General features: G+C 48.8%; 1 protein-coding gene across 1 annotated transcript in view; it reads left to right on the top strand.

Moving 5' to 3' along the window:
- CCDC30 (coiled-coil domain containing 30) overlaps window positions 1–26,132 on the top strand; it is a 37,718-nt gene that overhangs the window by 7,642 nt on the left and 3,944 nt on the right. The window contains exons 6-23 of the mRNA XM_082329225.1: window positions 1,685–1,740; window positions 2,180–2,266; window positions 3,971–4,358; window positions 6,113–6,175; window positions 7,166–7,281; window positions 9,907–10,014; window positions 10,459–10,559; window positions 11,436–11,628; window positions 16,138–16,236; window positions 16,887–17,027; window positions 18,848–18,985; window positions 19,813–19,970; window positions 20,997–21,243; window positions 22,870–23,043; window positions 23,369–23,578; window positions 24,238–24,395; window positions 24,938–25,076; window positions 25,665–25,786. Of these exons, the coding sequence (XP_082185351.1) occupies window positions 1,685–1,740; window positions 2,180–2,266; window positions 3,971–4,358; window positions 6,113–6,175; window positions 7,166–7,281; window positions 9,907–10,014; window positions 10,459–10,559; window positions 11,436–11,628; window positions 16,138–16,236; window positions 16,887–17,027; window positions 18,848–18,985; window positions 19,813–19,970; window positions 20,997–21,243; window positions 22,870–23,043; window positions 23,369–23,578; window positions 24,238–24,395; window positions 24,938–25,076; window positions 25,665–25,786 (2,698 nt within the window). The remainder of the gene's footprint in view (window positions 1–1,684; window positions 1,741–2,179; window positions 2,267–3,970; window positions 4,359–6,112; window positions 6,176–7,165; window positions 7,282–9,906; window positions 10,015–10,458; window positions 10,560–11,435; window positions 11,629–16,137; window positions 16,237–16,886; window positions 17,028–18,847; window positions 18,986–19,812; window positions 19,971–20,996; window positions 21,244–22,869; window positions 23,044–23,368; window positions 23,579–24,237; window positions 24,396–24,937; window positions 25,077–25,664; window positions 25,787–26,132) is intronic.

Raw genomic sequence — 26,132 nt, forward strand, 5'->3', positions numbered from 1 at the left:
AGTCCTTGATTAATTTTTTTCTTCCATGAATTTGGTTGCTTGTGAAACCCGTGCAGTTTTCTTACATCCTCAACGTCCTGTAAGAAGGACTTTCACAGTTCAGTTACTGTCACGTGAAGGTCCTTTGTTTCAGCCTGCCGTCTCCTGGCTTCGTTGGATGCTCTCCAGCTCTTCTATTAAGAGGCAGTGAACAATTGCCTTTTTATCTGCCTTTTCTGTGCCACTTGGCATTTTACCGACCTCAAGAGCATCCCCTTCTGGCTGGAGAGTCCTAGCGGGCCTAACTGTTGTAGGGTTGGATGTCATTCGGGATTCATCCGTGGTACAATAACACCTTCAGATGTAAATACCCACCTCAGAATCAAAGAATCTGTTTGCAGCGAGGCAGAGAAACTTCCCTGATGCGCTGGCTCCCACTCTTGGATAGAAAACTCCTCTCTGCAAATCCTGAATAATCTACCCGTGAATGCCTGCTGCTTGATACAAACGTTTGCTGCATGTTTTCCTATGAAGCAGTGTAATAGAAACCCCCCTGTAGTTAAAAAGGGGAAGCAGAGCTGTAACCTTCCAAAGAAATGCCAGTTAACCACGTCTGCTACCGAGCATCACCAGGTGTGATCGGCTTTGCTCTTCCTTCAGTGCCACGGCTGGGCAAGGGGAGTAGGGCCAGCGCAAACGAAGGATGCAGATGCCTGCAAGTCTGATGTGGAGTCCAAACCTCCTTGCACGGAGCTCGTCCTGCTGAGGATGCAGCTGACTTCTCCTAGCAGTCCCCTCTTAGGATCGTTCTTTCTAATGATCCCGTAACGAACGTGGTTCTGTAACAATCTGCCCTTGAACGCTGGATGAAGATGGAGAGAGCGTTGTTGCAGCTGGGCTGGGTGAAGGACAGAGCCAAGGCAAAGTCTTGGACGTGGAGATAATATAGGCTGTCCGTGTGAAGAACAACGTGGAGTTTACTTGAATCCCTCCTGGTGCGCGGTGCCAGAGTCCCCTGGTAGGTAGGCAGGCCTGTAACTACCTGACTTTTACCCACTTTTCATGGAACTGTTTAGAGGAGTGAGGCTTATCAAAGGAAAATGTATTCTTGCATGATCAAAACACATTATAAGCTTAATGCTCCTCATTGCAAACCAAATGCGACTTCTCTGCAGTTCTTATACCGGGCACCTTTCTTCCTGTGTTTTTAAAACCAGGTGAAAGACACATTTTCCAGGAAAACAGTTTCTCTGAAGCGGGCTGTTTTTCCCCCCCAGATGATGTCATTGCTGTCCACGCTTGTGAACTAGAAACTGTTGATTAAGCCCTCCATTGTTTGGGGTAGCATCACACTTGTTTTACCGAATCATTAGAGTCACAGCAGTGTTACAGGTTAATAGGTTAATTACTCTTGTTACTGTGTTTACTGGAACGTGTAGCCTTTCTTATTCTCAAATGACCTGTTACGTACTTGTTTCGCTCTGAGACTGGAGGTCCAGATAAGTTCCTGTCTGTTACAGAAATGAATGCAGCTTTTAGCTAGACTGCTCAAGCATAATTGATTTTTTTGACACGTCCTCGCTAATGCAAAAAGCCAGGGTACAAACATGCGTCTTTGCGTGGTCATCTCTAGTATATACGTGGGGAAGTGCTTTCTGAGCTCTGGTGGAAGGCGTGGCACGTACAAGCATGCTCTCCCCTCTAGGGCCAAGGTGTAAAATACTGATGACAACCAACCTCCTGAGCGTTAGCAGATCCTCGGTGCCGGTTCATGGGTGCAGGCTGCAGGGGGGCAGGAATCTGTTGACCCGATAAGCGGTTCAAAAGAAGAGGCCATGGGGAAGTAACCCAGTGTTACTCCCATAAAGCGAGTCAAGCGTACTCAGCACCCGTATAGTTCTGTGGGCAAAGCTGAGCCCACAGGCTCCAAAAGGAAGACGCCAAGGAGATCATGGGTTTAAAAAAAAAAAAAAAGTAGTGAACCCGCAGAGTTCCCAGTACTAGCTGAGACAGCTGAGGGATTTTCACAAGTATTTGGGGTAACTCTGGTTGAAACGTTCTCTTCAAATATAAGGTATGATTACAAACCCCCTTCTCATCAAAGTATGTTGAAACTGAAAATCCTACACACTGGTGTTGAGGGATACGTGACAGCATGCTTTCTGGTGGTGGTGATTTATTACATCTCTTTCTGTGCAAGGATGAGTTTGATCACATTCATCAGACCTTAGAAGATGAACTCCAACAACAACAATCCACGCAGCTTACTGGAGAGACAACGCATAAGGTAATACATTTGCATGTTTTCCTGCTGATGACATGGCACATAGTTGAGATTTCAAGCAGTGGGTCTGTTCTTAAGCATGCTGTGAGGTTTTTTATTGGTTTTTAGCTGATAGGATGTGAGTGAGCTCTGAACTTCAGGCTGTGCAACCACATCAGCCTGGTGCTACACGAATTAATTGCTTCTGCTGAGAGCTAGGGCTAACATCTCGCCAGCTTTGGGTCAGGGCTGGCTTGTAAGTGCTCACGTGCCTTTAATGGTAGTCACAAAGAAACGTCATTGGAGATGAGTGGACCAAAGTTGAGGGGGTGAGAAATAGCTCCTTTTATATCAGCTGAAGTGACTTTCCTGCAGAATCACAGGTCGGTGGGAGCAGTCTCTGGCTCCCGCACTCCGGGTGCAGACTGGAAGAGGAGGTTAGCAGTGCAGCCTGGCTTGGGGCTAGCTCTCACAACGGCCATGGGACCACAAACGTGCAGAATTCATAGAATCATAAAGTCATAGAATGTCCCGAGTTGGAAGGGACCCACAAGGATCATCGAGTCCAACTCCTGTCCCTGCACAGGACAACCCCAAAATTCACACCCTATGTCTGAGGGTGTTGTCCAAATGCTTCTTGAATGTTGTCAGGCTTGGCGACGTGACTGCCTCCCGGGGCAGCCTGTTCCAGTGCTCCACCACCCTCTGGGTGAAGAACCTTTTCCTAATGTCCAGCCTAACCCTCCCCTGGCAGATCTTCCTGCCGTTCCCTCGGGTTCTAGCATTGGTCATCACGGGGAAGAGATCAGCGCCTGCCCCTCCTCTCCCCCTCATGAGGAAGCTGCAGACCGCGATGAGCTCTCCCCTCAGTCTCCTCTCCTCCAGGCTGAACAAACCAAGTGACTTCAGCCGCTCCTCGTACGGCTTCCCCTCTAAACCCTTCGCCATCTTCGTGGCTCTCCTCTGGACACTCTCTAGTAGCTTCCTATCCTTTCTGTACTGTGCGGCCCAGAACTGCACGCAGCACTCAAGTGCAGAGCAGAGCGGGACCATCCCCTCCCTTGCCCAGCTGGCGATGCAGCGCTTGATGCACCCCAGGACACGGTTGGCCCTCCTGGCTACCAGGGCTCACTGTTGGCTCACGTTCAACTTGCCGTCGACCAGAACCCCCAGATCTCTCTCCGCGGGGCTGCTCTCCAGCCTCTCGTTCCCCAGTCTGTAGGTACATCCAGGGTTGCCATGTCCCAGGTGCAAAATCCGGCACTTGCCCTCATTAAACTTCATACGGTTGGTGATTGCCCAGCTCTCTCATTTGTCCAGATCTCTCTGCAGGGCCTCTCTGCCCTCGAGAGCATCAGTGGCTCCTCCCAGTTGTGTGTCATCGGCAAACTTTGATAACAAACCTTCAAGTCCTGCGCCCAAGTCACTTAGGAAGACATTGAAGAGGACTGGCCCCACCATGGATCCCTGCGGAACCCCGCTAGTGACTGGTCGCCAGCCCGATGTCACCCCATTTCCTATAACCCTGCGAGCCCGACCCGTCAGTCAGTTGCTCACCCGCTGCATTAGGCATTTATCCAGCTGGATGCTGGACATTTTGTCCTTGGAGCAAACTCTCACGGAGTGTGGTGGAGCCCTCTGCTTGGAAAACCTCATATATTACGTGTTTGAAAATGCATCATAATTAATGGCATTGTCTCAGGGAGGGAAAAACAGAGCCTTGTGTAGGGCAACAGCTGCCCCATGCTGTTCAACACCTGTGTTTTTGCACGTGTCCGTGGTGAAGAGGGTTATCCACTGCGTGGCTGCCTCTGCAGTGGCTTCCCCGAGCTCACCTGCCCTCTGTTTGTGTTCCCACCTTGTTCTGGTGGGTCAGGAGTAGTGTGGAGGAAGGACCTGCCTTGGTCACATCAGCGGGAGGGTTATCTCGTTTCCGTTGGAGCGTTAGCCCTTGTGATTCAGTCCTACAGGGAAGAGCTGGAGAGGGAGCAAGCGTCACGTGCAAGAGTTGAACGAGATCTGGATGAGGCCACGCAGAGGCTGATGATGGCCCAGGAGGAGATCCGGAGGTTGACAGACGAGCTGGATGCACAACGAAAGGAGCAGAGCAAAATAGGTGAGCACTTCTCTTGTGGCCACTCCTAATTACTGGCCTGCACTTAGCCCATCCCTGGTCAGTGTAAGCCTTGGACTTCTCACCCGGGGGAGCTGGAGGCAGGCTGTCCTGTGTCCTCTCTGCTTGTAATGTGGAAAAATCAGTGTCAGATGTTAGCCTGGTACCTAGGGAATGTGAATGCAGTCGTTAACAGTCACAAATCAGTTCATTCTGAGTGGGGAAAGCCGAGATGTGGGGTTATCTGATCCATGATGACAGCAGCAGAGTCTTGACTGCCTTCCTCTCCCTGGCTCATACAGGGAGAAATTCGTGCCCTAGGAGGGGATGGAGGGGAAATGATGACTTGGTCCAGAAACAGAGGTAAAATACCACATACACAGTGTTAGCACAGCTGGACCACTCATCTCTGGGTTCTTCAGGTGCTGTGTTTGGGGTGCTGCCTCGTTAGGAGCCATTAACAAGTGCTCCCAGCTGGAGCTTATCAGCAGTCTTGAAGTGACTGGTTAGATTCTTATCACTGCTAATATTTGCTTAACCTCCTTATTGAAATAACTGTTGTTGACCAGCCCTTAAGTATTACTTTTTTTTTTAAATACTGACTGTAAAAATAAAATTTTAAAATGTAAAAATTTTAAATACTGACTGTAAAAAAAAACAGTTTTCTAGAGGGAAATCAAACTACTTGATAAAGCTCCTATTGGAGTGGTCCCTAAAGCCAGGTGCTTCACTGCTACCTCCTACAGGAGATGTCCTGAGCAAAACACTGTTTTCTGGATGCTTTTTCTCTGGGTTACTTACATTGTCCCCAAATCTGTGATGCAGAATTTCAGTGGAGAACAGCAAAATGTGATAACGTGTTCCTGCCCCACGTGCCTTTGCAGAGACCGATTCACTTAAGGAGACCGGTACCACCTGGGTAGGGTTTATGTGCAAATCACAGGTCCTGACGCTGACCTCGCGGCTCATGCACAGCACTCAGACCTAGCAAAACCCTCTAGCCAGCCTCCAAACCCAGCATTTACAGGCTTTTAATCAAAGGCAGGGCAATGAGCACTCTGTGGGTATCTGCTTTGTGTATCGATTGATACCCGTGCGTCCCTGGGGATGGAGCGAGCGCGGTGTTGCAGCCTGCAAACAGTACTGCTTCTCCAGATCACGGACAGGCTGCAGCGTGCGACTCCTCTCAGTGGATGGTAGCCTGCGTGGGGAAATCGGTGTTTTATAATCTCCTTAAGTATCAAATGAATATAAGGCTTTCCAAACTGTGAGTAAGGGTTTAATGCTTGTTATGTCTGTGTGGTTTATTATGCTGCGAGTATTAGTGTGCAAAATTAGTGTTACAACATCGTAGTGGCTTCCCCGATGATGTATATCTGCATGCCTTCTCCTCCCGATGAGCTTCAGAGCCAACTGTTCTATAAATGAATTGATTTTCTAATAAAAACCTAAAATGAAATCTCTGATCTTTAGTAAAAGTCCACTTAAACAGTGTATTTTGGGTCAATGATAACTTCCAGCTGCTTGCTTGCATGGAAGAGAAAATACGAAATTGCTCCTGGCCAGTTTGCAGCCCAGTTATTGGGTCTTTGGTGATTAGAGATTTTAAATTGTGTGCCTAGCCATCTGCCGCTTTCATTTTTCTGTTCAGTTTTCCTTCAACTCTGTATTTAACAAAGCGCATTAAAAATGTTGCTGAGTTTTGAAGCGTACAAACGGACTGCCGCAGCAAAACTCTCTCTTCGTTATCCTTGTAGGATCAGCCTCGCGGTCAGCCCTGCAAGCACCCGAGAGCCCGGAGGGAGGGTGGAGGGAGAGTGGTAAGTCAGGCTACTTGCAAGCAGAGAAGATCCAGAATTTTATCGAGGCTTTCTGTAGGGGTAAACAGGCTTTTCAGCAAAATGAACACTTTGGTAGAAGGTGTTCCTCGCCTTTTATTTTAAATCCAAAACTGAAAATCCAATATTGAAATCCTTGTTTGAAACAGGGGTTTGGGTTTTTTTTGCCAGATTGGGACCAAGAAAGAAGGCATGTTTTTATTTTTGCCCGAATAACAGTCAAATTTCAGCTGAAATTTCCTGTGCCCAGCATTAAGCTGAAAAGGGAAAAATCTTTGTTCACCTTTTGTGTAAGGAAAACCGTCTTCTCACTAGTTTTACTTAGGATTAGGATACCAGTGTATACGTGGACACATTTCTGTCAGTGTGCTCCTAGTACAAACATCTTTTCCTATTTTTTGCACTTGAAATACTAGACAGTCTGCATTAATTGGTGTGATGGCTGCATATGTTTATTGATTCAGGCTCGAAGGGTTGGTATACAGCCGTAATTTTTACCGTACTGGCCATTTAATAGATATTAATGCTAGCACAACACTGATACATTAACTGTGATTGTGTTTCTGCTTGCAGCAAATTATGAATTTTATGATGAAAATAAGAAATATGGCTGTTTGGGTTTTTCAAAGCTTACCCGAGTTGTTTGTGAAACCTATGTCTAAATATCTGAGGTGAGGCATTTTCCATGATCTAGAGGTAAACCGAATCCCTGGAATAACTAGGGAGAGATTGCTGTGCCCCTGTAACAAACATAGCCCTGCTGTTGAACCTGGATCTCCAGAAACGTAAACCTCTACTATGTGAGTTCTTACTCACTCGTATGTAGGGGAGCTCCCCTCTGTGCTGTCGCACACGTACACCTCTGCATAAGGGCAACGCGATTTCAGAAACTTTATTTATGCGAGAGCCCCTCTCTGAGCTTGGTCAAGGTCCGAACTGGTGTGGGTGACCAGTTTGTTCTGTTCTGTACAGGCAGGGCTGAGCTCCAGAAGGCCATGGAGCACAACAGCAGACTGGACAAGGAAATTCTGGCGCTGCGAGCACGCGTCCAAACGCTCGACTTGGAAAGAAAAGCGTTCCTCGATCTGGTGAGTACCCATCTCCTGCTGCCGGATCTCCTGGTCTGCCAGGGCACCGACGAGCCTCTGCGTAGCCAACGCTCCTGGGCTGGCTCCTGACATTCATCCCTAGTCCTTAACCTGCCCTGCCTCTCTATTTCCCCTCTCTTTTCTATAGTCAGTCTTTCTAGAGCTGCAGTTCTGCTGTTTCACGGCTCGTGGAGTAATAAACTTTGGGAAACGGGCAGAATAAATAACCCAAGAGTGTTTCAAAGCAGCTGCTGTTACTGCAGCCCTGAATAAAAATTCGTCTCTCCCAGCGCCCTTCAGTGCAGGAGGAGTTCGATACGTCACCGACACCGAGGGGCTGTGCGTGCTCAAACGGAGCGCGTGCTTTAGGGCTTGCAGCGTCGAGCCCTGAAATCGGGGTTCTCCTGTGCCCGGCGTGCAGGATCAGCTCGATGCCTTCTGTTACCGGCCCATGTGTGCGCCGGATCAAGTGGGTAAATAGAGTAAGCAACTTTTCTACCTTTTCTTGAGGACTGTTATTAAAGACAGCAAATAAGTTTAATCTAAAGCCCAATACTAGCTATTTTTTAAACAATTTTAAGTTTGTGCTCATGTTTTGATACCTCTCAGCCTCCTTGGCTTTTTAATGTGGCTATGTTGATTTGCTCAGTAGAAGATAAACTTACAGCTTTTCATTTTGTGTGGGCTTTCTTAAGTGAATGCCATTGCTATTCATTTAATGTTTGACGTAATAAATGTAGGATTCTCGAAATGCAATAATCTTTATCAACAAGATAGTTCCTTACTGAGATTGCCAATAGTGAATTAACACAGCAATCTGTTTCCCATTAAAATGTGTCATTTGGCACAAATTCTGGTTCTGTTCTTAACTCTCAAACTCTTTATATCAGTCCTTCAGCAGCCTGTAACTGGTTGCCCGCAGTCTGTCATTACTTATGCCCCCTCAGCACAGGTAGCTCAGCAGCTGTCTTGCGGGTCTCTTGGATTAGAACGAGTATTTTTAAATTAATATAAGTATCTCTGAGAACACCATGCCCCTCTCTTTACTATAATATCGAAGACTTACTTTCTTGAACGTAATTTATTCACATTAGAGGATTTAAAAATTTTAGTACGTAGTTCTGTTCCTTGTGTTTTAAAAAGTTGCTGGTTCTTCCTTAGCATGGAGTCTAAGCATATCTGTAATCTCAAAGCTTGTATTTACAGGACAGTCTGTTTCTGGGTCTGCAAAAAAAATATTATTTAGTTCATATTCCTCAGCTTACATTTTTTTTTTATTCCAAATAACATTTTCTTTGCTTTAGGACAGTGCTGCTTTCAGTCACTATGTACACATGCACACGTGTGTGTGTGTGTGTATATATATATTTTAATATATATTAAAAAAAATACATATACACAAAAAACATACAGATACATGTAAGGTATTGTTTTCTCTGTACAGAAAAAAAGACGTGGCCAGACTGAGATCACTTCCATCCAACCCTGTTGTTAAGCTAAACGCAAATTACCTTTATTCCTTAGGAATGAGGTTTAACTGTCGGCATAGAAGTGAGAAACCCACGATTTTTCATTTGTAGAAGCTGAAAGCGTACTTTATTACGAGCCACAGGAGTTCTGCATCCCGAAGTCCTTTTTTTCCGCCTGTGAGGGATGGAGAGCCGGGTGAGGAGCAGGCTGGCCACCCGGCTCCGGTCTGGGGGGCTGTGGGACACGGACCTCGGCCCTGCGGTGTGCGTCACCGCTCGGAGTAGCGAGCCTCAACCGCACGGGAGCTGCTGTCTGTGTGGCGTGAGTGAGTCCGTGTGAGTGGGCTCTGCTGGTGCCTGTGGGGGTGGATGGAGGCGCAGCACGAGGCCGAAGAAAGGAAATGCTGAGGAGGTGGTGTGGGAGAGCTCTGCAACGGCTGATAGCTCCAGAGACTAGCAGTGCGGTTAAATCTGCAAAAAATGATAAACCTGGGACACCAGTGGTCTGCTGAACCTGTGCCAAGGTCCCTGGCATCGACTGCGTGAGGCTGAGGTGGCATCCGCGTGTGCTGCTGGGCACACTTAACGTACAGGATTATATCTGCATCCGATGAAGGTGAGGACGTGACGAACGCCCGTCCAGAAGCCACCGCGGTATGACCCTGCGCTTCCCAGGCTGGGGTTGGCCTCCCAGCTATTCCTCCAGCCCGTAGCCAAGAGTGAGTGTGTGAGTAAGTGACTGTGCGACGTGAACAGTTACCTGCTAAGAATAATATTATATGGATCCTATCGATAACAGCAAAGCCTGCAAGGTGTCCTCAGAAACAGCGGTCGTCATCTGTCTGCCCCTCTGCGCTCCATCCCATCCAGTAAAAGGGAATGTACCGCGTGTGCGTGATCAGTAATTGAAATAAATGAAGAAAAATCGCTTGCCCTTGAACGCAGCGCGGCATTGCCCCTTTTACTGCTCTTTACCTCTCTAAATAGTCTGAGGCCACCCAGTTGGAGCAGCCACATGATCTCAACCAATCCCTCAAGCTGGTTAATATTAATAAATCTGCAGTTTATCTACAGCAAATTTGAAGGGAATCTTAATTCTCTAAGACAGCAAGATGAACGCTCACCAAAAATAAAAGCAAATGTTTTCCTTTTGAAGGTTGAACAGCTCAAAGAGGAGATCTGTGAGTATCAGAAGAGCGAGAAGCAAGTGCTTCCATTGCCTGCGCCAGCCGAGACTGACGAAGTTGCAGCGTCCTCGCTGCAGGTATTTTCAAGGGCTTTTTGTCTGCCATTATAGAAAGCAAATGGAGCCAACGGGCACCGCTCTGCATTTCAGCCCCGTGCCGTAAACGAAAACGCGCGGCTTGCCGTGCAGAAACGCTTGTGTTCTCCTTCCTGCGTACGTGTGAGTGCATCCTGTGCAGTGTGACAGAGGGTTTATGCTGGGCAGGACGAACGCACTCCTGTGTAGAGCATGTCTGTTGGCGTAAGCTAATACCCACCTGTGCCTTCATATTATTATGGGTCTTGGGGTTTTTTTCTCTCCTATGGCCGGTGGGTTATCTAATGCAGATGGAGTAGCAGATGTAGCTTATGTTTTCTGGTTGTCTTGTTTGTTTATGGGAGACTCAGGTAGCTTTGGAATCACGGTGTGCTAAGATTTCAGTCTTAATTATGTGCTAACTCGTCATTTTCTCTTCGGTCACAGGCCACAGAGGACGAAGGGAGGGCTGAAGGAGACCACGTTTCAGGCAAAGCTGGCTCAGATCAAGACGACAGATATCAGAGTGGTGAAACACTTCATAAAAGGTGAGCAATGTAAAAATCCTTCTTCATCTTTTGTGTTTTCACTGTGGCTTATCTGGCGCTCTGGTTGCTGGTATTCTGTCTTGCAGAGTACATTTAAGTGTTGGGTTCTTTAGAATACTCTCTGGTACCAGCTTTGTTCCTCTGCTCCCAAATCGGAAAGTTTGGAGGTAATGCAGTCCTGAGTGGGTCTGGAGCCCTTGGCATCAAGCAGGCGGGAAGTTTGCTGGTGCTTTCTCCAGTTTGTTGCTTTTCTAAAAGAATAGGGTTGGGCTTTTGTGGCTCTCTGCAGACAACAGTGTTCTTTTCAAAATTGTTTTGCTGCTGGGAGGATTTCTCTGGATTTGGTTCCTGTCCAGGAGTGTACCAAGACAACTTGGCTTTCAGACTTAAATATGTAGACTGGGATTTTTAAGGGAAGTCAAAGCTTCATTCTTCTGTGGCCTGCTCAGGAAGCTGCTGCTGCGGCTCTTCTGGCAGGTTCAAGGAGGAAAGGGGGTTTCATCCCATCTCTTTCTCTTTTATTTTTCCTTCCCCCCCCCCCCCCCCCCCCAATGCCCAAGCCTGTTCCTCTGCCTCAAGCACTTGAATTTGCCATTGCCTCTCCGCTGTTAGCATCCTCGTGCCTGACCAGTTCTCTCCCCAGACCTTCATCATGCCTTGTGCGTAGAGCCCATCACCAATAATTCCCATGCGTCGCCACCTAAATAAGAGCAGGCACAGGTCCTGCTGGATGCGAGACTCGAAATCAGCAGGACAGAAATATCCCATAGTGAAAAACGCATTGGGTCTTCCTCACCGGCGAGAAGTGGTTTGGATGTGGGTCAGTGTGTTTACATGGCAGTTCTAGCCTCGGTGATGTCGGTCTTTGGTGCGTAGGTGCCGAGAGGTGATTGAAAACATCGAGGGCAGGAATTCACAGCTCCTTCACAAACTGCAAAAACTGGAGCAGGAGCACGAGGGTTTGGTTGAGCGCAATGAAGAGCTGGAATCAATTCTGGGAGAGACGCAGATCCAAACCAAGCAGGAGAAGGAACAGTTTGAGAGTGAGGTGGAGGGACTTCAACGGAAAGTAAGTAAGGAATGGAAGAAATCTGGGTCGGTTTTGTTTAATTCTAGCTGCTTTTCTCTCTACATGTTGATTAGTAAAATAAAATGATGTTTGACCTAAACCTGCATGCTGCTTTGTTTAGTTTGACAAGAAATATGACTAGCAAAATCTGCCGGTTTCAGAAAAGAGGGGAAAAGAAGGAAGAAGTTCCAGCAGTGAGTAAATGACGCTTGCTTGGAGGTGCCGATTCCCCCAGTGTCACAGCAGCATCGTCTCTTCCAGCTCCCGTCCCCGCTCCTTGGTGCCTGGGCAAGCAGAGTGAACTGGCTAACGTACCTCCTGCGCCCACAGGCGTGAGATCAGGCCGCGCTCCTTTCCCATCCAGCCTTTCTGTCCGTGTGGGCTGTGCACCCTTCGGTTTCTTGGCTGAGCTGAAGCAAAGCCTTTTTGTTTCAAATTTTAAGTTGCATCTTTTTTCCCCTGGAGCTGTTTCTTCTGAACCTCTTGTAGCTTAGAAGCTCTTATTTCCCCTGAGAAGCTCTCCTAGGTGCCATCAGAGCTCCTGACGGACTTCAGCGTCTGTCTCCTGCAGGAACTGCTTTTCCAGGTTGGACAGTTGTTTCTTCTGCCTGCAGTTCCTGGTGAAGAGCAAGTTCCAGGAAGCCCCAAGTCCTCTTGAGGCTCAGAAGAGAGGCAAGAGGTTTTCCTGAAGCCCATGAGTTGTGCCTTAACCTGGCACCCATGACAGAAGTCCAGGCTTTGACTTGAATCCCTAACCCCTCTCCAGGCCTGCCCAACAGATGAAAATGGCCAGTGTGGGACACTGATGCTCCTTGATCCCAGGAAAGGTCACCAGTTAAGCCTGCTGATGACAAAAGATTGCACTTTTGGCTTTTCCCCAAGCACAGCGTCTTGCCCGTGTGGCAAACACCAAGGTGCTTCTGGGTGCGGGGGGCCAGGACCTGCAGTGCCTGGGGACATCCCTGCTGAAAATAACAAATCTGAGGGGACAGTGAGTTTCTCTCGTCACCTGCTGTCTCTTGCTGCAGCATCTGCTGTTGAACGGGGCAGGCATGGCTGGACACAGGTTTTCCAAGAGCTGTGCTAAGCTGATACATCTGGAGAAGCTCGGCTCAATCTTGATCGAGGTGTGATCTCACCAGTCTCTCTCTCTGCCGTGTCCTACGCGATTCGGGCACCCTCAACCCGGGGCAATCTGGATCTTTTCCTGTTAATAGGACAAGACTATTCAGATCATCCTTTGACTTTAGGAGGTTGATAGAAAGTCTTTGTTATTTCCACTCATCTGCGTGTGACAGTCAGGGAGCCTCTGGGAAATTGCAGAGGTGAAGCACCCTGTTGATGATCTGGTTTACCAGAACCATGGCAACATTAGAGGTCTCCTTGCAACACCTGCAGAGCCTTCTCCATCCACCTTTTCAGCAAGGATTAAGTTATTGCTGAAGCTTCTCAGCCTGATGCTGCCTTTGTCAGAGTGGTCTTTAGCCTCGATTTGCTGGAGGGACTCTCCATCCCTCTGGAGGGAGCTCCGTGAGGAGCACCCGTGCTTACTGACTGGTTTGTGACTACTTGCCCCCAGGGAAAAATACTGTTTGCAGCATTTGTGCAGCATCACTACCAGGGTGTGTGATCCCTTATAGACAGGGCAGCTGGTGAATTTACGGCCAGAGAGAACAGAGGAGGCCAGAAGTTGCCCTTGCTAGGTCGGTAGGTGGGCTTTTCCCCCAAAAGGCTGGCTGAGGACGTCTCTTCCTCTGGCTGAAGCCCTGCCTCCTGGCCAGAAGCTCTTCCTTCCTTGGGCTGAGTTGCCCTCTCCCCCCTGTCCGTGATTAAGAGATGCTCTCTGTAGCGATCGTGGTCCTGGATTGCCGGGCGGCAGGACCGGCCCGTAGAGGACCTTGGTTTTCTGAGGTGAGAAGGAAGGGCACGCACAGGTTTTCAACCAGGAGTGAGTGGTGCTCGGCCATGTCCCTACGCTTGCTGTTGTGTTAAAACGTGATGTGGGAGATAGCACAGGTGTGAAGGCATATCCCGTGTGAATGCTGAAGCAGCCACACATCTCCAAGGTTAATTGTTCAAAGGAAGAAAAGACGAATTACTTGTAGCCTCTGGCTGTGAGGAAGATGTCTTTAAATACAGTGAAACAGACTGAAGGCATGTTCAAATATCTTAATGAAGGATGCCAGCAGACATCATGTTTCTAAGTCTGTAGCTGAGGAGCCAAGGGCAGGCTCTCTGATGGGAATGGCAAAAGGTCTGCCCACCATGACTGTGCTTTTGTTTAAATCAGGGTTTGTTCAGCACACACTGAAATGTTTCCCACTTTCTCGCTGAAGTAGGATAAACGCAACCCTCCACAAATCAAACAAAATGCATTTTCAGTTTGGAGAAATCCCTCCTTTGCTCAGTGCGTTGTTAAACAGATCCCTGGGAACGCCGCTTTGGGGAACGCGGGAACAGCGGGGAGCACCGAGTAGCCAAGGAGATGCGAGGCATTTTGGCTGGCATGAACTTGGCAGCCGCCGTAGCTGAAAAAGAGACAGAAAAGAGGCACGCAGGGCAGCGGAGGAGAGACGGGCCGACTGCGGGATGGAAGAGGAGGTGGGTTAAACCTCAGATAAATCCAGCGTCTGCTCAGATGGAGGGGTGCAGAGCTGCACCCTTCCTCTCCGAGGGGCTTTTGGGTGCCTTGGAGGTAACGAGGGAAGGACCGCGCGAAGGCAGGTGCTCTGGAGCCTGGAGCTGCTGGGTGTTTGCCAGCCTGCCCCATGTGAGACCGACTTGGAAGGCTTTTCTATTTTGGCATGCCTACAAAAGTCTGGGCTGATTAGGCCACTGACTCAGAACGAGGACACCAGGATACAATGTGAGTATTGTTCTGCCGTTGGCATGGGACTTAAGTGCGCAACTTAAATGCTTAAAAGTTAGCAGCTTGGAGGAAAAATAAGCAAAATGATAGAAATGCATAGCTGGGTATCAACTTCATGACCAAAGGTTGGCTGGGGGGTGGGAAGTGGAGGTTTATTGTGCTTTCAAGATCCCTTCCACAGCTCTAATGTCCTGCTGAACCCCAAACTATCATCTAGTCGTGCAAGAGGAGGGGGGTTTATTGCCCTCTAGCTCTCCTGTAAGAGGCCTGGGTGTTTCACCCCACTCACGTCCTTTGAACACCCAGCCTGGGTAACGGCATCTGTCTTAAAGAACAGTCTCACAGCAGCTTTCCCCTGTTAGAGATCGTTCGCTGCTGGGAGCTTCAAGAGAGCCATCTTGTGCCTGAAGGCTGTCAGTGAAAGCAAAGCTCCCGGGCTTTGACATGCTGCTTTGTAATCGCTTTAAATGGACTGGGATTGGCAGAGACTTGGCACTTCTTTGGCTTGCGCTTCCCATTGGAAAGGAATGAAAGATGATCTCTGAATAAGTGCAAAGAAAGGAGTGTGAGAAAGGCATAAGGCATCTTACGTGCTTCACCGTGCACTCATCTGTATGAGTGGGGCGACGGGTGTTGCTTGGATGGGTACGGGGTATGCCGGGTACAGATGAGGCTGGACGGCATCTGCAGCTGGACTTCATCTCCTTCCAGTGTCACCACTTACTCTGCCACCTCGTTCGGTGAAAGCCCAGCTCGGGCGGTGGGAAGGCCAGCGTGGCGGTTTAGAAATAAAACCAGCACAAACTTTCTTCTGAGCGTAAGGAGCTGAAAGGAAAGGCTGCTGAACGCCGTGCCGGCTGGCAGCGGAGCAGAGGGCTTGTGAGTGCCAAGACTCAGATTTTGAAAAAGCATCTGCAGGAACCATAATTGGGAGGAGAAGCTGGACTGCTCCTGTCCCCTTTAAGCCCTTTAAAACTGCAGGACCGATAATCATTCCCACGAGATCCCCCCCAAGGCTAGACGCCTCGGGGGGAATGGTGCAAATGCGGAGGGAGCACTTGTCCAAACTCTTCTCTGCCAGGAGAAGTACAGAGGTCAGCGTTGTGCTGGCTCAAGTCTGGCGTCCTCGGAGCCTCGCGGGAGGGAGTTACAACCTCCTTTGGGTGGTGGAGGGACCAGGACGAGTCCTGGTGGACTGGGTCCAACATCTGCTTGGATGAGACCAGCTGTAGGGGAGCGAGCGCTGCAAGAGCATGGGAAAGGAGGATGGCCCGTGATATAAATCAGGGTCTCGTGGGGTCCTCCGTGGTGGGAGAGCAGCACGTAGAAGGCCCACAAGCTGTGGAGGCCTTGAATTTTCACCATATGCCTGGGTCGTTTCTCTCCTTTTGTGGAGCAGGGTTCTTTCATTTTCGGACTTGGCCTTGGACGGCTCCTTCACCCTTTGAAGCAGCGGGATGAAAGACGTGAGCTGGAGCTAGCCCACGCTGGCGGCTGTCCACGTCCCCTCCTACTCCTCGTTTCCAAACATGGGGCTTATTCTGTAACAGCAGCACAAGGAGCAATGTAGCAGTAGTTGTGCATTTAGTACTAGTGGTGAGTACTGGTTTGGTTTTAACTTGCGGTTTGTCTATGTTAAGATCACAAGTTTAGAAACAGAGTTACTCGAAGTGCAGAAGAACAAAACTGAGATGAGTGGGGAAGAGCAGGCATCGTCTGGAGCACAAGAGATGCAAGAGGTAAGAGGTTTGCCTTGGGAGAGAAATTGTTTTATTTAGAAATGTACTAAATGAGCACCTCCTGGGAATGCTCTTTGCCGCCATCTTCTGAGAACTTGTAGACCATCAGCTCCTGCAAGACAGATGGATGTCTTTGGAGGAAAGCAGCTAACATGCCAATGTTACCTCCCTGATCGCTCATCTCTCTTATGAGATTGTCTTGCCTTCAGCACTGCGGAGCTTGTTGACTCCCCGGTGAGAGCGAAGGGTTTACACATGCAAAGGTGCTTGACTCTTGCTTAGGGTTTAGTGGAACCTCCGTGGCACGTAGGTATGGGCACAAGGCTGTTTCCCAGCTGGTTTTGGGCTGACTTTGCTGTCGGTTTGGTACTTGCCAGCCAGACAAGTGGATCTGCCAGGTGTATAAGCCAGACAGAGCTCATTACATGTGGGAGCGGACCCTCCCAAGGTGTCTTGGGTCAGGTGGAGGCTCCAGGCCTTCAGAGATGCCCAGCCAGCCCTGGGTATAAGGTGCAGGAATCCTGCTGGCAACTTTTGAGAACTGTTTTTCCTATCCTTGTTTTCTGGAAGACATGTTTTCTGCAATTTGTTTCTCCTTTGCTAGAATAAATGATGCTGTAGAAGTGACTCTTTAATTTTGCTTGTTCCAGATGCTGGAAAGCTGTCAGGAAACGATAGAAAAGTTGGGAAGTCAGCTGGGAGAGCGGAGAGAACGGAGAAAGCAACTTGCATCTGAGCTTGAACTGTTACGAGAAGATCTGAAGGTTGAGAAGAAGGTATTGGGCAGCCAGGTACATATAGCTCCTACAGCGGGACTCCCTGCAGGAGGCAGCTGCCTTTTGTGTCTCCATAAAACGTCCCCAGTTGCCCCCCAAGTGTGTTGCTTGGCTTCTCTTGATGCATTTCTCTAGTCCGGCCAGTTTCAAAGCTTCTTTGGTAGATGGTTTTAAATCCATCTGCTTTAATGGAGCTGTCTCTGACTCCAGGATTTATTTTTCCTTTCAGTGACTGTAATAACAAAACAGTAATTCAAAGTTTGTAGCCAAAGCCCCCTTCTCTAGAGGACAGAGTGGAAGGTTTCAGACTTAGGTATTTATTGCAGGGTTATTTGTGTCCATAAGGCTCGTGATCATGAGCCTTCATCTCTCCGTGTCACAACATGGCAGGGTACTTGTAGATTTGAGCCAAGACCTCCCTGCAGAGCAACATCACGGTTACCCCTTAGCAGCGATTGCTTTTCTGAGGTCCATCAACTGGCTAATTCTGAATCTGTTTAACATGGGTCCCCTTTAATGTTAATAGTATCTTTCTTAGCCAGAATACGGCACGATAAGAAGTCAGAACACCTGAGTCAGAGAAGTCTACAGGAGCAGCTTGCTGGCATCCCGGCGCCGCCTTTTGTTACGTGCCCTAAGGACCTCGGTACACTTTCCTTGAAGCGATTTAACTGCTAGGTAGACTTCTGGCAGGTTTATCTCTGCTGGGAGAGTTGCTGGTGCTCTCGTCTTCCAGTTGGGCCACAGAGGGGAGAGAGTGTGTGATGCCAGCAAAACTGCAAAAGGGCTGGTGCAGACATAGGCAGGATAGGGGCTGAAAGTTAGGCTAAAAACTTAGGAGAGCTGCAGATCTGTGGCCTGGATCAGGCAGACAAGGGGGACCTGAGGGGGACTGGCAAAGGCGGGGTTTACATCTATTACAAACCCCATTTTTAGCACTCTGAGAGGCCTTAAACCCCATCGCTTCCTTGAACGCAAGTGAAAACCAATGAAAGTCCTGAACTGTTGGCGCAACGGCACATACACGAGAGTCTTACTGGAGGAACAGTGGCATCTAGAGGACAGGACTTTTGTAGTGCTGTTAGGCAACAAATTCACATTGCAAAAGCTCGGGATGCAGACCAAGCCTTGCCAAAGAGCGGTTTAGGAAGGGACTAGGTCAGTCTATGGATACGCATAGGAAAAGGAATTGTCTGATTTGGAGGATAATGGGGAAAACGGGAAGAGTCACTCTTTAACCTTTGTATCCCGATAATTCCATCTACTCGCGGTCCAGGGACCTTTTAAACAAAATCATACATCCCTGTAAGTTTGGTTGTAATTCAGCCACCAGTTGGCCGGTGGTTTTGCCTAAGGAGAGGACTATTTTTCCATCAAAGGGATCATGAGACGAAATCCAACGACCTGCTTTAGACTGGACGGCCGTAACGGTCCTTAAAATAGAGAACTTTGCATGTGTTTGGTGGGATGCCTGACTTCACAAATGGGTTCATTCCCTTTTGCTAGAGTAGCTGTATTGGGACGAATCATTTACCAACTGAGTGCTGGGAGTTAGCTTGGCATGAAATCATCGGGTTCACGATTTGAGGTTGTTCAGTGTTGTGTTTGTCAGGACGTCCAACACATAGAACGGGCGAGTAAATTGGATATTTTTTTGTTCTTGTGATTGTTCATAATGTGCTATGAAGTGATGCTATGCAGAGAGCTCTTTGCGTTTGTTTGGAACTCTCTTCTTGCTTTTAAGAGGTTTTTGGACATTTGAGAGGAGAAAGCTTTTTCTGAGCTTGTAGTTAGGGGTGCATTACATCCGCTCACTCCTGTTGTTTCCTCACCAGGGGTTGCCTGACTCAAAATCAGAGTTTACAAACCGTTGTAAGAACTTTCCAGGTCTCCAAAGAACATCAGCAAGCACGGATCTCATTAACGTATCCCATGAGAAGCTACAAAAAGATGATGCTTCGTTAGATATGGAGGTGAGAAATGTAAAGAAATCCCCGTTGTTCTGGTATCTGATGCAGGCAGAAAGTGTTAGTGTATACCGCTCAAATAGAAATAAATTCATCTTGGTGTAGATAAGACGACCTGGAATTGAAATATTAGTGCTAGCATACACTCAGGAAGAGCTATTGATTAAAAAGCTTTAGGAATCAAAGTCATTGCTAGCATTTAGTGGACTTAATAGCATTTTTCTTTGAAGGCTTTGGTTTCACTACTGCTTAGCAGGGGATATTAGACTGGGCAGATTCCGGTTCCGATCCAGTCTGGGAGTTCCTGTGTCCTCATGCACTCCTCGTGCCTCCCCTTCTTGCCCCTTTTATTTTCTTGGCATCTTCTCTTCACGTCTCAGGTTTTGGGTCTGCCGTTGCCTGGTGTTAAGGCATTAGGTGATGTTGAAAGTGGAGAGCAGCCATCCGTAGAAAGTTGGTTTGGGGTGAGTTGGATGGAGGATGCGCTCTGTGTGAGACAGCTAAATACATAACTCGTGCTCTTCCCGTTTTTCCAAGAATTGCTAGTTTTGTAAAGAAATATGGGACAAGATATAAAGCCCTGAGAACTATAGATGGGCAGCAGAAGGATGAAATCAAAGAAAGAAATGTGATTTGATGATAGTTTACACACAGCTACTTCCCATGGAGAAAAAAGGACTTGCACGTGTGTCTTCGAGGGTGAAGAACTCCAATAATTTAGCTACAGAATCACACGCCATGCCTTGATGAAGTCCCCAGATTGCCTTATACTGCTCAGAAGGTTTCCACGAGACCAAAGAAAATCAAAGTCGTGGTGTTTTCTGACCTTACAGGTCTCTGAACTCCTACAGGAAAGCGAACAGATTAACAAACTCGAGCAGAAGGATGAAGATCTATGTACAGACGAAAGGATGTATGAAGAACAGATGGCTAAAGTAGTATTTTTGGAAGAACAGATCAAAAACTTGAGGGATGAACAAGAACTGCTCTGGTAAACCTTAACAAGGCCTGTGATACTTTCTGCTCCTTACCTTTGCTGACTAATTTTTTAGTCTTTTAAAAATCCCCATAGTGCTGCTTCTGGCAAAAATGGGCACAGCAGCTTTGTGTCTCCTTTATCAGGTAATCGTCTCTCTGTAGAGATTTTGGTGAATAAGCATTTCCCTTAGTGACACCATGGTCAGTCAGGAGTAAACTCTTTTTTTCTGCAGCTATTGCAGATTCTGAACGGCATAAATGAGAGCTGTCCTTAGGGAGGAGGCTGCTTCTCTTGGAGCGAGGTGGTATTTGGACCAACGTGGTCCCCAAAAGCTGCCATCGTGGGCTGGGGCTCCTTGGGGCTCACTGCTGCCAGCAGCCGATGATACACACCCTGCTGTGGATTTTGGTTGTCCTTGCAGGGCGGGTGTCGGCAGGCGTTGGGACTGTAAATAAAGCTCTTAGAGGTGTCCCGACTCCCCTTTTCCGCAGAGCAATTCAAATTTGGAGTTGGAGCATCCATGCTCAGGCTTTCATTAGTAAGCAAAAGCTCGGATTAAATCCGGTGTAGTTACAGTCAGCTCAGTTACCTGGATAACTAGGTACTGAGATAAAGTAAAACCGAAAGAGGTGGGTTAGCTTACAGGGACGTAAAGTTTGGATTGAGATAAGTGAGACAGCTTGATCGGGAGACCTGAGCCTGCACTTCCATCCAGCGAGGCGTGGTGTGCGTGCTTCTGTGCCGCCTGTGGGCGCAGAGCAGCTCGCGTGGCCCCCTGCGAGCGTTTCCTTAGCCAGCAGTTCACCTGCTCACGAACTGAGAGCTGACCCTTTGGACACACGTTTTTTTGCGGGCCGGTGTCCAGGGGAGACTGACCCTTGCCCAGAACTGCTAGACCCAGGATTAAATCCCCTTTGGAGCCTCCCGAGACACTTGAGCATTTCACTGGACTCTGGTATCCCAAGTTTTTCTGCTTCCGGGGGTGGTTTCCCTTGGATATGTATAGTTATCTCTCTCCTTTACTATTTCTCCTTCAAGTTCTGAATTGCTAGAAAGCAACAAGAAGAGGGAGGAGCTAGAAAAGCAGCTGAAAGAGAGCAATGAAGAAAAACGGTTGTTACTGGAAGAAGTTGCCCAGCTAAAACAAGATATCCTGACCGCGCGGGAGCAGGGCGACAGCACGCTTGAAGAGGCTTGGAGGATGCATCGAGGCATGGCGCATAGAGAGAACAGGTTTCTCGTGTCGCAGAGCTCTGCAGGCAGTTTAGATGGGAGCTTTAAACAGGTATGGGCAGCTTTGCCATCTGCACCCTACTTTTGTTCACTAATTTAGTGGCAAAACCTAATTAAAGTGTACCAGAAGCCGGTCCTTGCAGCGTTGTAGTGTTAGCATGCTGGGGGAGATGAGAGGCTGACTGATTTGCTTGGGGAAAATGTTTGGAAATAGGAATGTCATCATTTCCTTCCATTATGTTTTTGGACGTGGTGGGAACTTGGACAAACTGAATGGTCCCCTTAGTACACATGAAAGAAAGAAAAGTTATACAGTCCTTAGATGATGTTTTAAACCTCTTGGAGCTCTTCCTCAGCTGCTTTTTGGAGCGTGAGCAATAGAGCTGGCTTGCTATTCCCAGAACGGTCTTGCTCTTGCTGTAGGTAGAAGCCCTTCCTCTTCCCTGCTCCTCCTTGGCATTTTCTGCTCTCGCACTCCCGTCCTTGAACTCATCCTCACGAGCAGCTGGGTTTTGCTGCGGCCCTGTGCCCGTGCCTCAGGTACTGCTCTCCAATAGGCAAGACCCCTATTTGTCTCTACGTTTAGCTGTGTTTTAAATGCAATTTGTTCACCTTTCTTACCGTGCGATATAAAAAAAGAAGGGGAAGAGGAGCTAGGCTGCCAAGAGGGGAAGAAATGATGAAGGTACCCAGGATGGGGAGTCTGAGAAGGCCTAAGGATTATATGCAAGCGTTTGGGAGAGAAGAGAGGACAGGGTGGCTGATACCAGAGTGGCTGATATCAGAGTCGTGCTGATACCAAGCAGCAGCACATCTGTACAGCCAGAGCAGACCGAAGCAAGATACAAGGTGTAGAGGGGATGCTGAAAAGGATCCCGATAGAAGCAGGTGGGGAAAAAACCCAGAAAACCTAAGTGATCTCAAGGGCAAATGACATTGCCAGATCCCACAGTGCCGGGGCAAGACTTCCCAGCTTGGGGATTTATCTGAGAGGGGAAGCTCGATCTTCAGTGGATTTCATCTGGTCCCAAGACCAGAGGGTGAAGACACAAAGCGGGAATGCAGATCGACAGATGGCTGAAAGTGATGCTGGGAAGCAGGGTTATGGTACACCAAACACGGGAAGAACTTCTAGGCTGTGTACAAGGCACTTGCAAGAAGATGGGTGAACCAAAGAGCTCCGTTATCTTCTGAAAGCCATCACAGACCGTCAGCGACCACCTCACGGTGTCCAGGCTGCTGTTGCACCGTGCCAGCGTGTCTGTTCCCGTACCGCTGCCCGGACTCGCTCTGGTCCTGCTGCCTCGGGGAGCTGCGGCTGGATGTGCCGCTCCTGCGTGGTTGCCTTAGTGAGACTCTGGCACGAGAGTTAAGAGTAACCTGGGTGGTGTTGCTTCTGTTCGACAGGTTAGTTTTAACAGGGATTTGTTCCCTCATCCAGGTTATTGCATCTTCTCTCTCGGCCTCAAGAGTTGTGCGAGCTTCTCCGAGGGGATGGACAGGGCAGGGAGCAGCACGTAGCGTGGGGGCAGAAGAAACGCTTGCCCGGCTTTACCCATCTTCCTTCTTAAATGCCCTTAAATCCTACTGGCATACTTCTACCTTTCTTAATTACCAGTCGTCATCTTTCCTTGAAGTTAACTTCCATGTAACCTTTGTTGTTTTACTGTTTCTGCAGAGTCTGTCTGACGAGAGATTCCAGCAGCAGGAGGAAAAAATGCGGCAATTGCGGCAGGACCTGCGTCGCGTTCAGAACCTGTGCAGCTCGGCCGAGAGGGAGCTGAGATACGAAAGGGAGAAGAACGTCGACTTACAAAAGCAAAACCTCTTGCTCCAACAGGAATGCACCAAGGTAGGAACAGAGCAGGGAGAACTGTTTGAAGACAGCATCACGTCATTTTACAAGCTATGAGGGGTCTGAGGTGCTGGTTTCAACAGACTGGACCTGATTTACATTTGACCGCACAGGACCCGGGGCTCTCAAGCACGCTCTGTCTCAGCTCTATGGAAATTGCACTGCCTCCAGATAAAACTTTGGGTGTGCTGTACTTGCTCCCTGTATTTCTTTTTTATTCTTGTTCACTCTCTGGTAATCCTGTTGCCCCTTTCCTAATCAAGCCATTTCAGATGATATATGTTGAAGTGCAAACTTGATTTCTTCTTCTTTTGAAACTCAGGTCAAAGCTGAGCTGAAGCAAGCCCGGGCAAAACTCTCGGACACAACTGAAACATGCTCCTCTCTCTCAGCACAGTGGGAAAAAAGCCAGCAGAAGGTCAAAGAACTCGAACAAGAGCTCTTGAAGTGCTCCCAGGCTGATAAACTGCAGAGCAGTCTGCAAGAGAAACTTGCACAGGAGAAATCCAAAGTATGCGAAGCACAAAAAAAGGTAACTAGTCAGCGTGAGCGAAGTTAACAGGCGGTATGTTTGTAGCAGTTTCGTGCAGCTGTAGTTCAGCAGAAAGAAGAACTAGCACCTCATGAATCAGTTCCCTGAAGTCCATTTTGCTAGTCCGTTCTGAGAGCACTTGGCTGAATATTTTAGGAAAAATGTCTGTTGTTAGTCGGAGCATAATCAAGGCAATAGGAGCCAAATCTGATGGCTCAGCTCCCGTCTCTAAAGCTCAATATCTCCGAGAATACTGGTGGTAGGGCTGGCAGGCGCAGGGAGCCCAGCTCCCGTTCTTGCCAAGGAGCTTTGCTGCTGTTTGCTGTCGGGTAAATTGCAAAAGCTTGTGTTTTCCGTGGCATCGATTCTGCCGTGTTCCTGCTCTAATCGTTGGATTTGGTTTTGAAGTGCAAGATCAAATTAGGTGCAAAAAGGATTGTTGCTAATGACATAGTATCTGATCCAAAATCTGGTAGCCTTTGGAAAGGCTTTACTTTTAATGGACTTTGACACAAAGACATGCAGAAGTACTTTTGAGTAGAAGCAAGCAAATCTTTCATTCCCGTGACTCGCATACTGTGGGATCAAAGGGATCTGAATCCCTTAGATACTGGCCTATAAATTCAGAAAGTTTAATCCGTGTCCAATTTTAATCCAAGATGTCAAAACTCCAGCAAAAGCTAAAAGATTCCCAACACCAACTCCTGCTGGCAGAGGCCCGTGTTTCAGACAAGAAACTCCTGGAGGAGGAACTGAAGGAGGCCCGAGAAAATGAAGCTCGTGTGCAGCAAGAACTTCACGAGGAGCAGCTGAAAAGGTACCCAGAGCTGGGTAAGAGCCGTTCTGCGTGCGGAGGGCAGGCGTGTGCCAGCAAACGCTGCTGTGCCAGCCTGCCAGCGATCTCCTGCCGCTCCCTGCCTGGCCCTCGGTGGGCTCACAGTCACTGTACCACCGGTTTCGCTTCCTATTTCTCCTTTTGATCTGCCAGTGCCCCTGGCAGAACTCCGCAGGATCCCCTCTTTATGAGATTTAAAAGATTTTTGGAGACTTCAGCTGCCTCAGAAGGCGCGTGGCCCCTCCTGCCAGCCCAGCGATTTGGTTTACCCTCTAGATGCCAGCAGTCCCCTTTCTTGTGCAGCTGGGATTGATGACTGCAGATACATCATGCCCCCTTTCACGTGCCACTGGGACATGGGGACGACCAGGATGCACTGATTTCTTTCTACCCCCAGCGTTGCCGGGGCAGGTGCAGAGCAGGGTGATGATGTTTTTAGATCACAGCCAGCCTTGACTTCACGGTGGCACATCAGGGGCTGGCCTCCACGTCGGTGTCTCACCGTCACCCCACCGTGCTTTTAGGAAGCTCCTGGAGCAGCAGGTGGAGGAGCTGCGGCTGCAGTCACGGGAGACGGAGGCGTCGCTGGCCAAGATGCACGTGGAGCTGCAGGCCAAGGCTCTGCACGTCCTAGAAGATGAGAGGAAAACTGACTCCAGCGAGGTGAGCTGCGGCACGGATGGGTCCTCAGCACCCAAGGGGATGCCGTGCTGGTGGCTGACTCCAAAGCAGACCGCCGAGCTCTTGGGGGAGATGGGGCCATCCCAGTGTGAAATCTGTACCTGGGAACTGCTGAAATAGGGTCAGATCCAGCCAGGTGCTGAGCCCTTGTAGATCCCACTGATTTAAACAGGAGCTGGAGGAAAAACACCATCCCATCTTGTGTAGGCTTCCTGGGGATGCAGCTCTGAGGGCACAGAAGGAGAACTTGATGGCTTCTTCCCCTTTTCTTGCAGAGCGTGGAGCTTTTTGCAGGAAAATTTCGGCAGAGTCCGCTGTCTGGGAGGATGCGTTACCTCTCTCTGCCGTGTTGAAGCCTACGGCCCCCCCTGCAGCACAGAAATCCACACTCCCCCTTCTTTAAGGGGAGGAGGCAGTGGCTTTGGGGGGCAGAATGGATGGATGTTATCTGTAGTGGGAACCACTAGGATTTATGACAGAGAAGCTTTGGAGACCAGACTGAAAGGAGGCAGAAGGGCCCCTACAGCTGAGGACACACACACACACAAATAAAAAATAGATGTTTTCCAGCACCTCCAGTGTCAGAAGGAGAACCAGAAGCTTGCAGAGCAACTTTCACTGCTGAAGGAGGAAAACAAAGCCCTTTACGAGGAAGGAGTCCGTCTCCTGAACCAGAAGGACCTGTATGTCAGGTAATGATGGGAGCAGCAGGGGATATGTAGGCATGAAAAAACCTACCCAGAAATTGCTGTTTACGTACCTGGCAGTGACGCTGGATTTGACTGTTCTGGAGCCTTTCTTGTCTCTCCTGTTCAAGGCATTTAGCATGGAGAGATCTGCCTTAACCTGACGCCCCGGCGTGCGGTTACGTTATGCATCGCGTGCCTGCTGTCGTGTTCTCCCCGGCAGCTGAAGGCGGTGCAGAAAACGAGTGGGTGCCTAGGCAGGGCTGTGGGTGCTGCTGTTCAGGGTCTGGCGTTGGCAGAGATGCGCCGTGGACCCGCTCATTTCTCCCCAGAGTCCTTTTGGTCTCGTTTG

This window comes from Platalea leucorodia (genome assembly GCF_965183815.1).
Source record: "Platalea leucorodia genome assembly, chromosome: 17".
NCBI lineage: Eukaryota > Metazoa > Chordata > Aves > Pelecaniformes > Threskiornithidae > Platalea > Platalea leucorodia.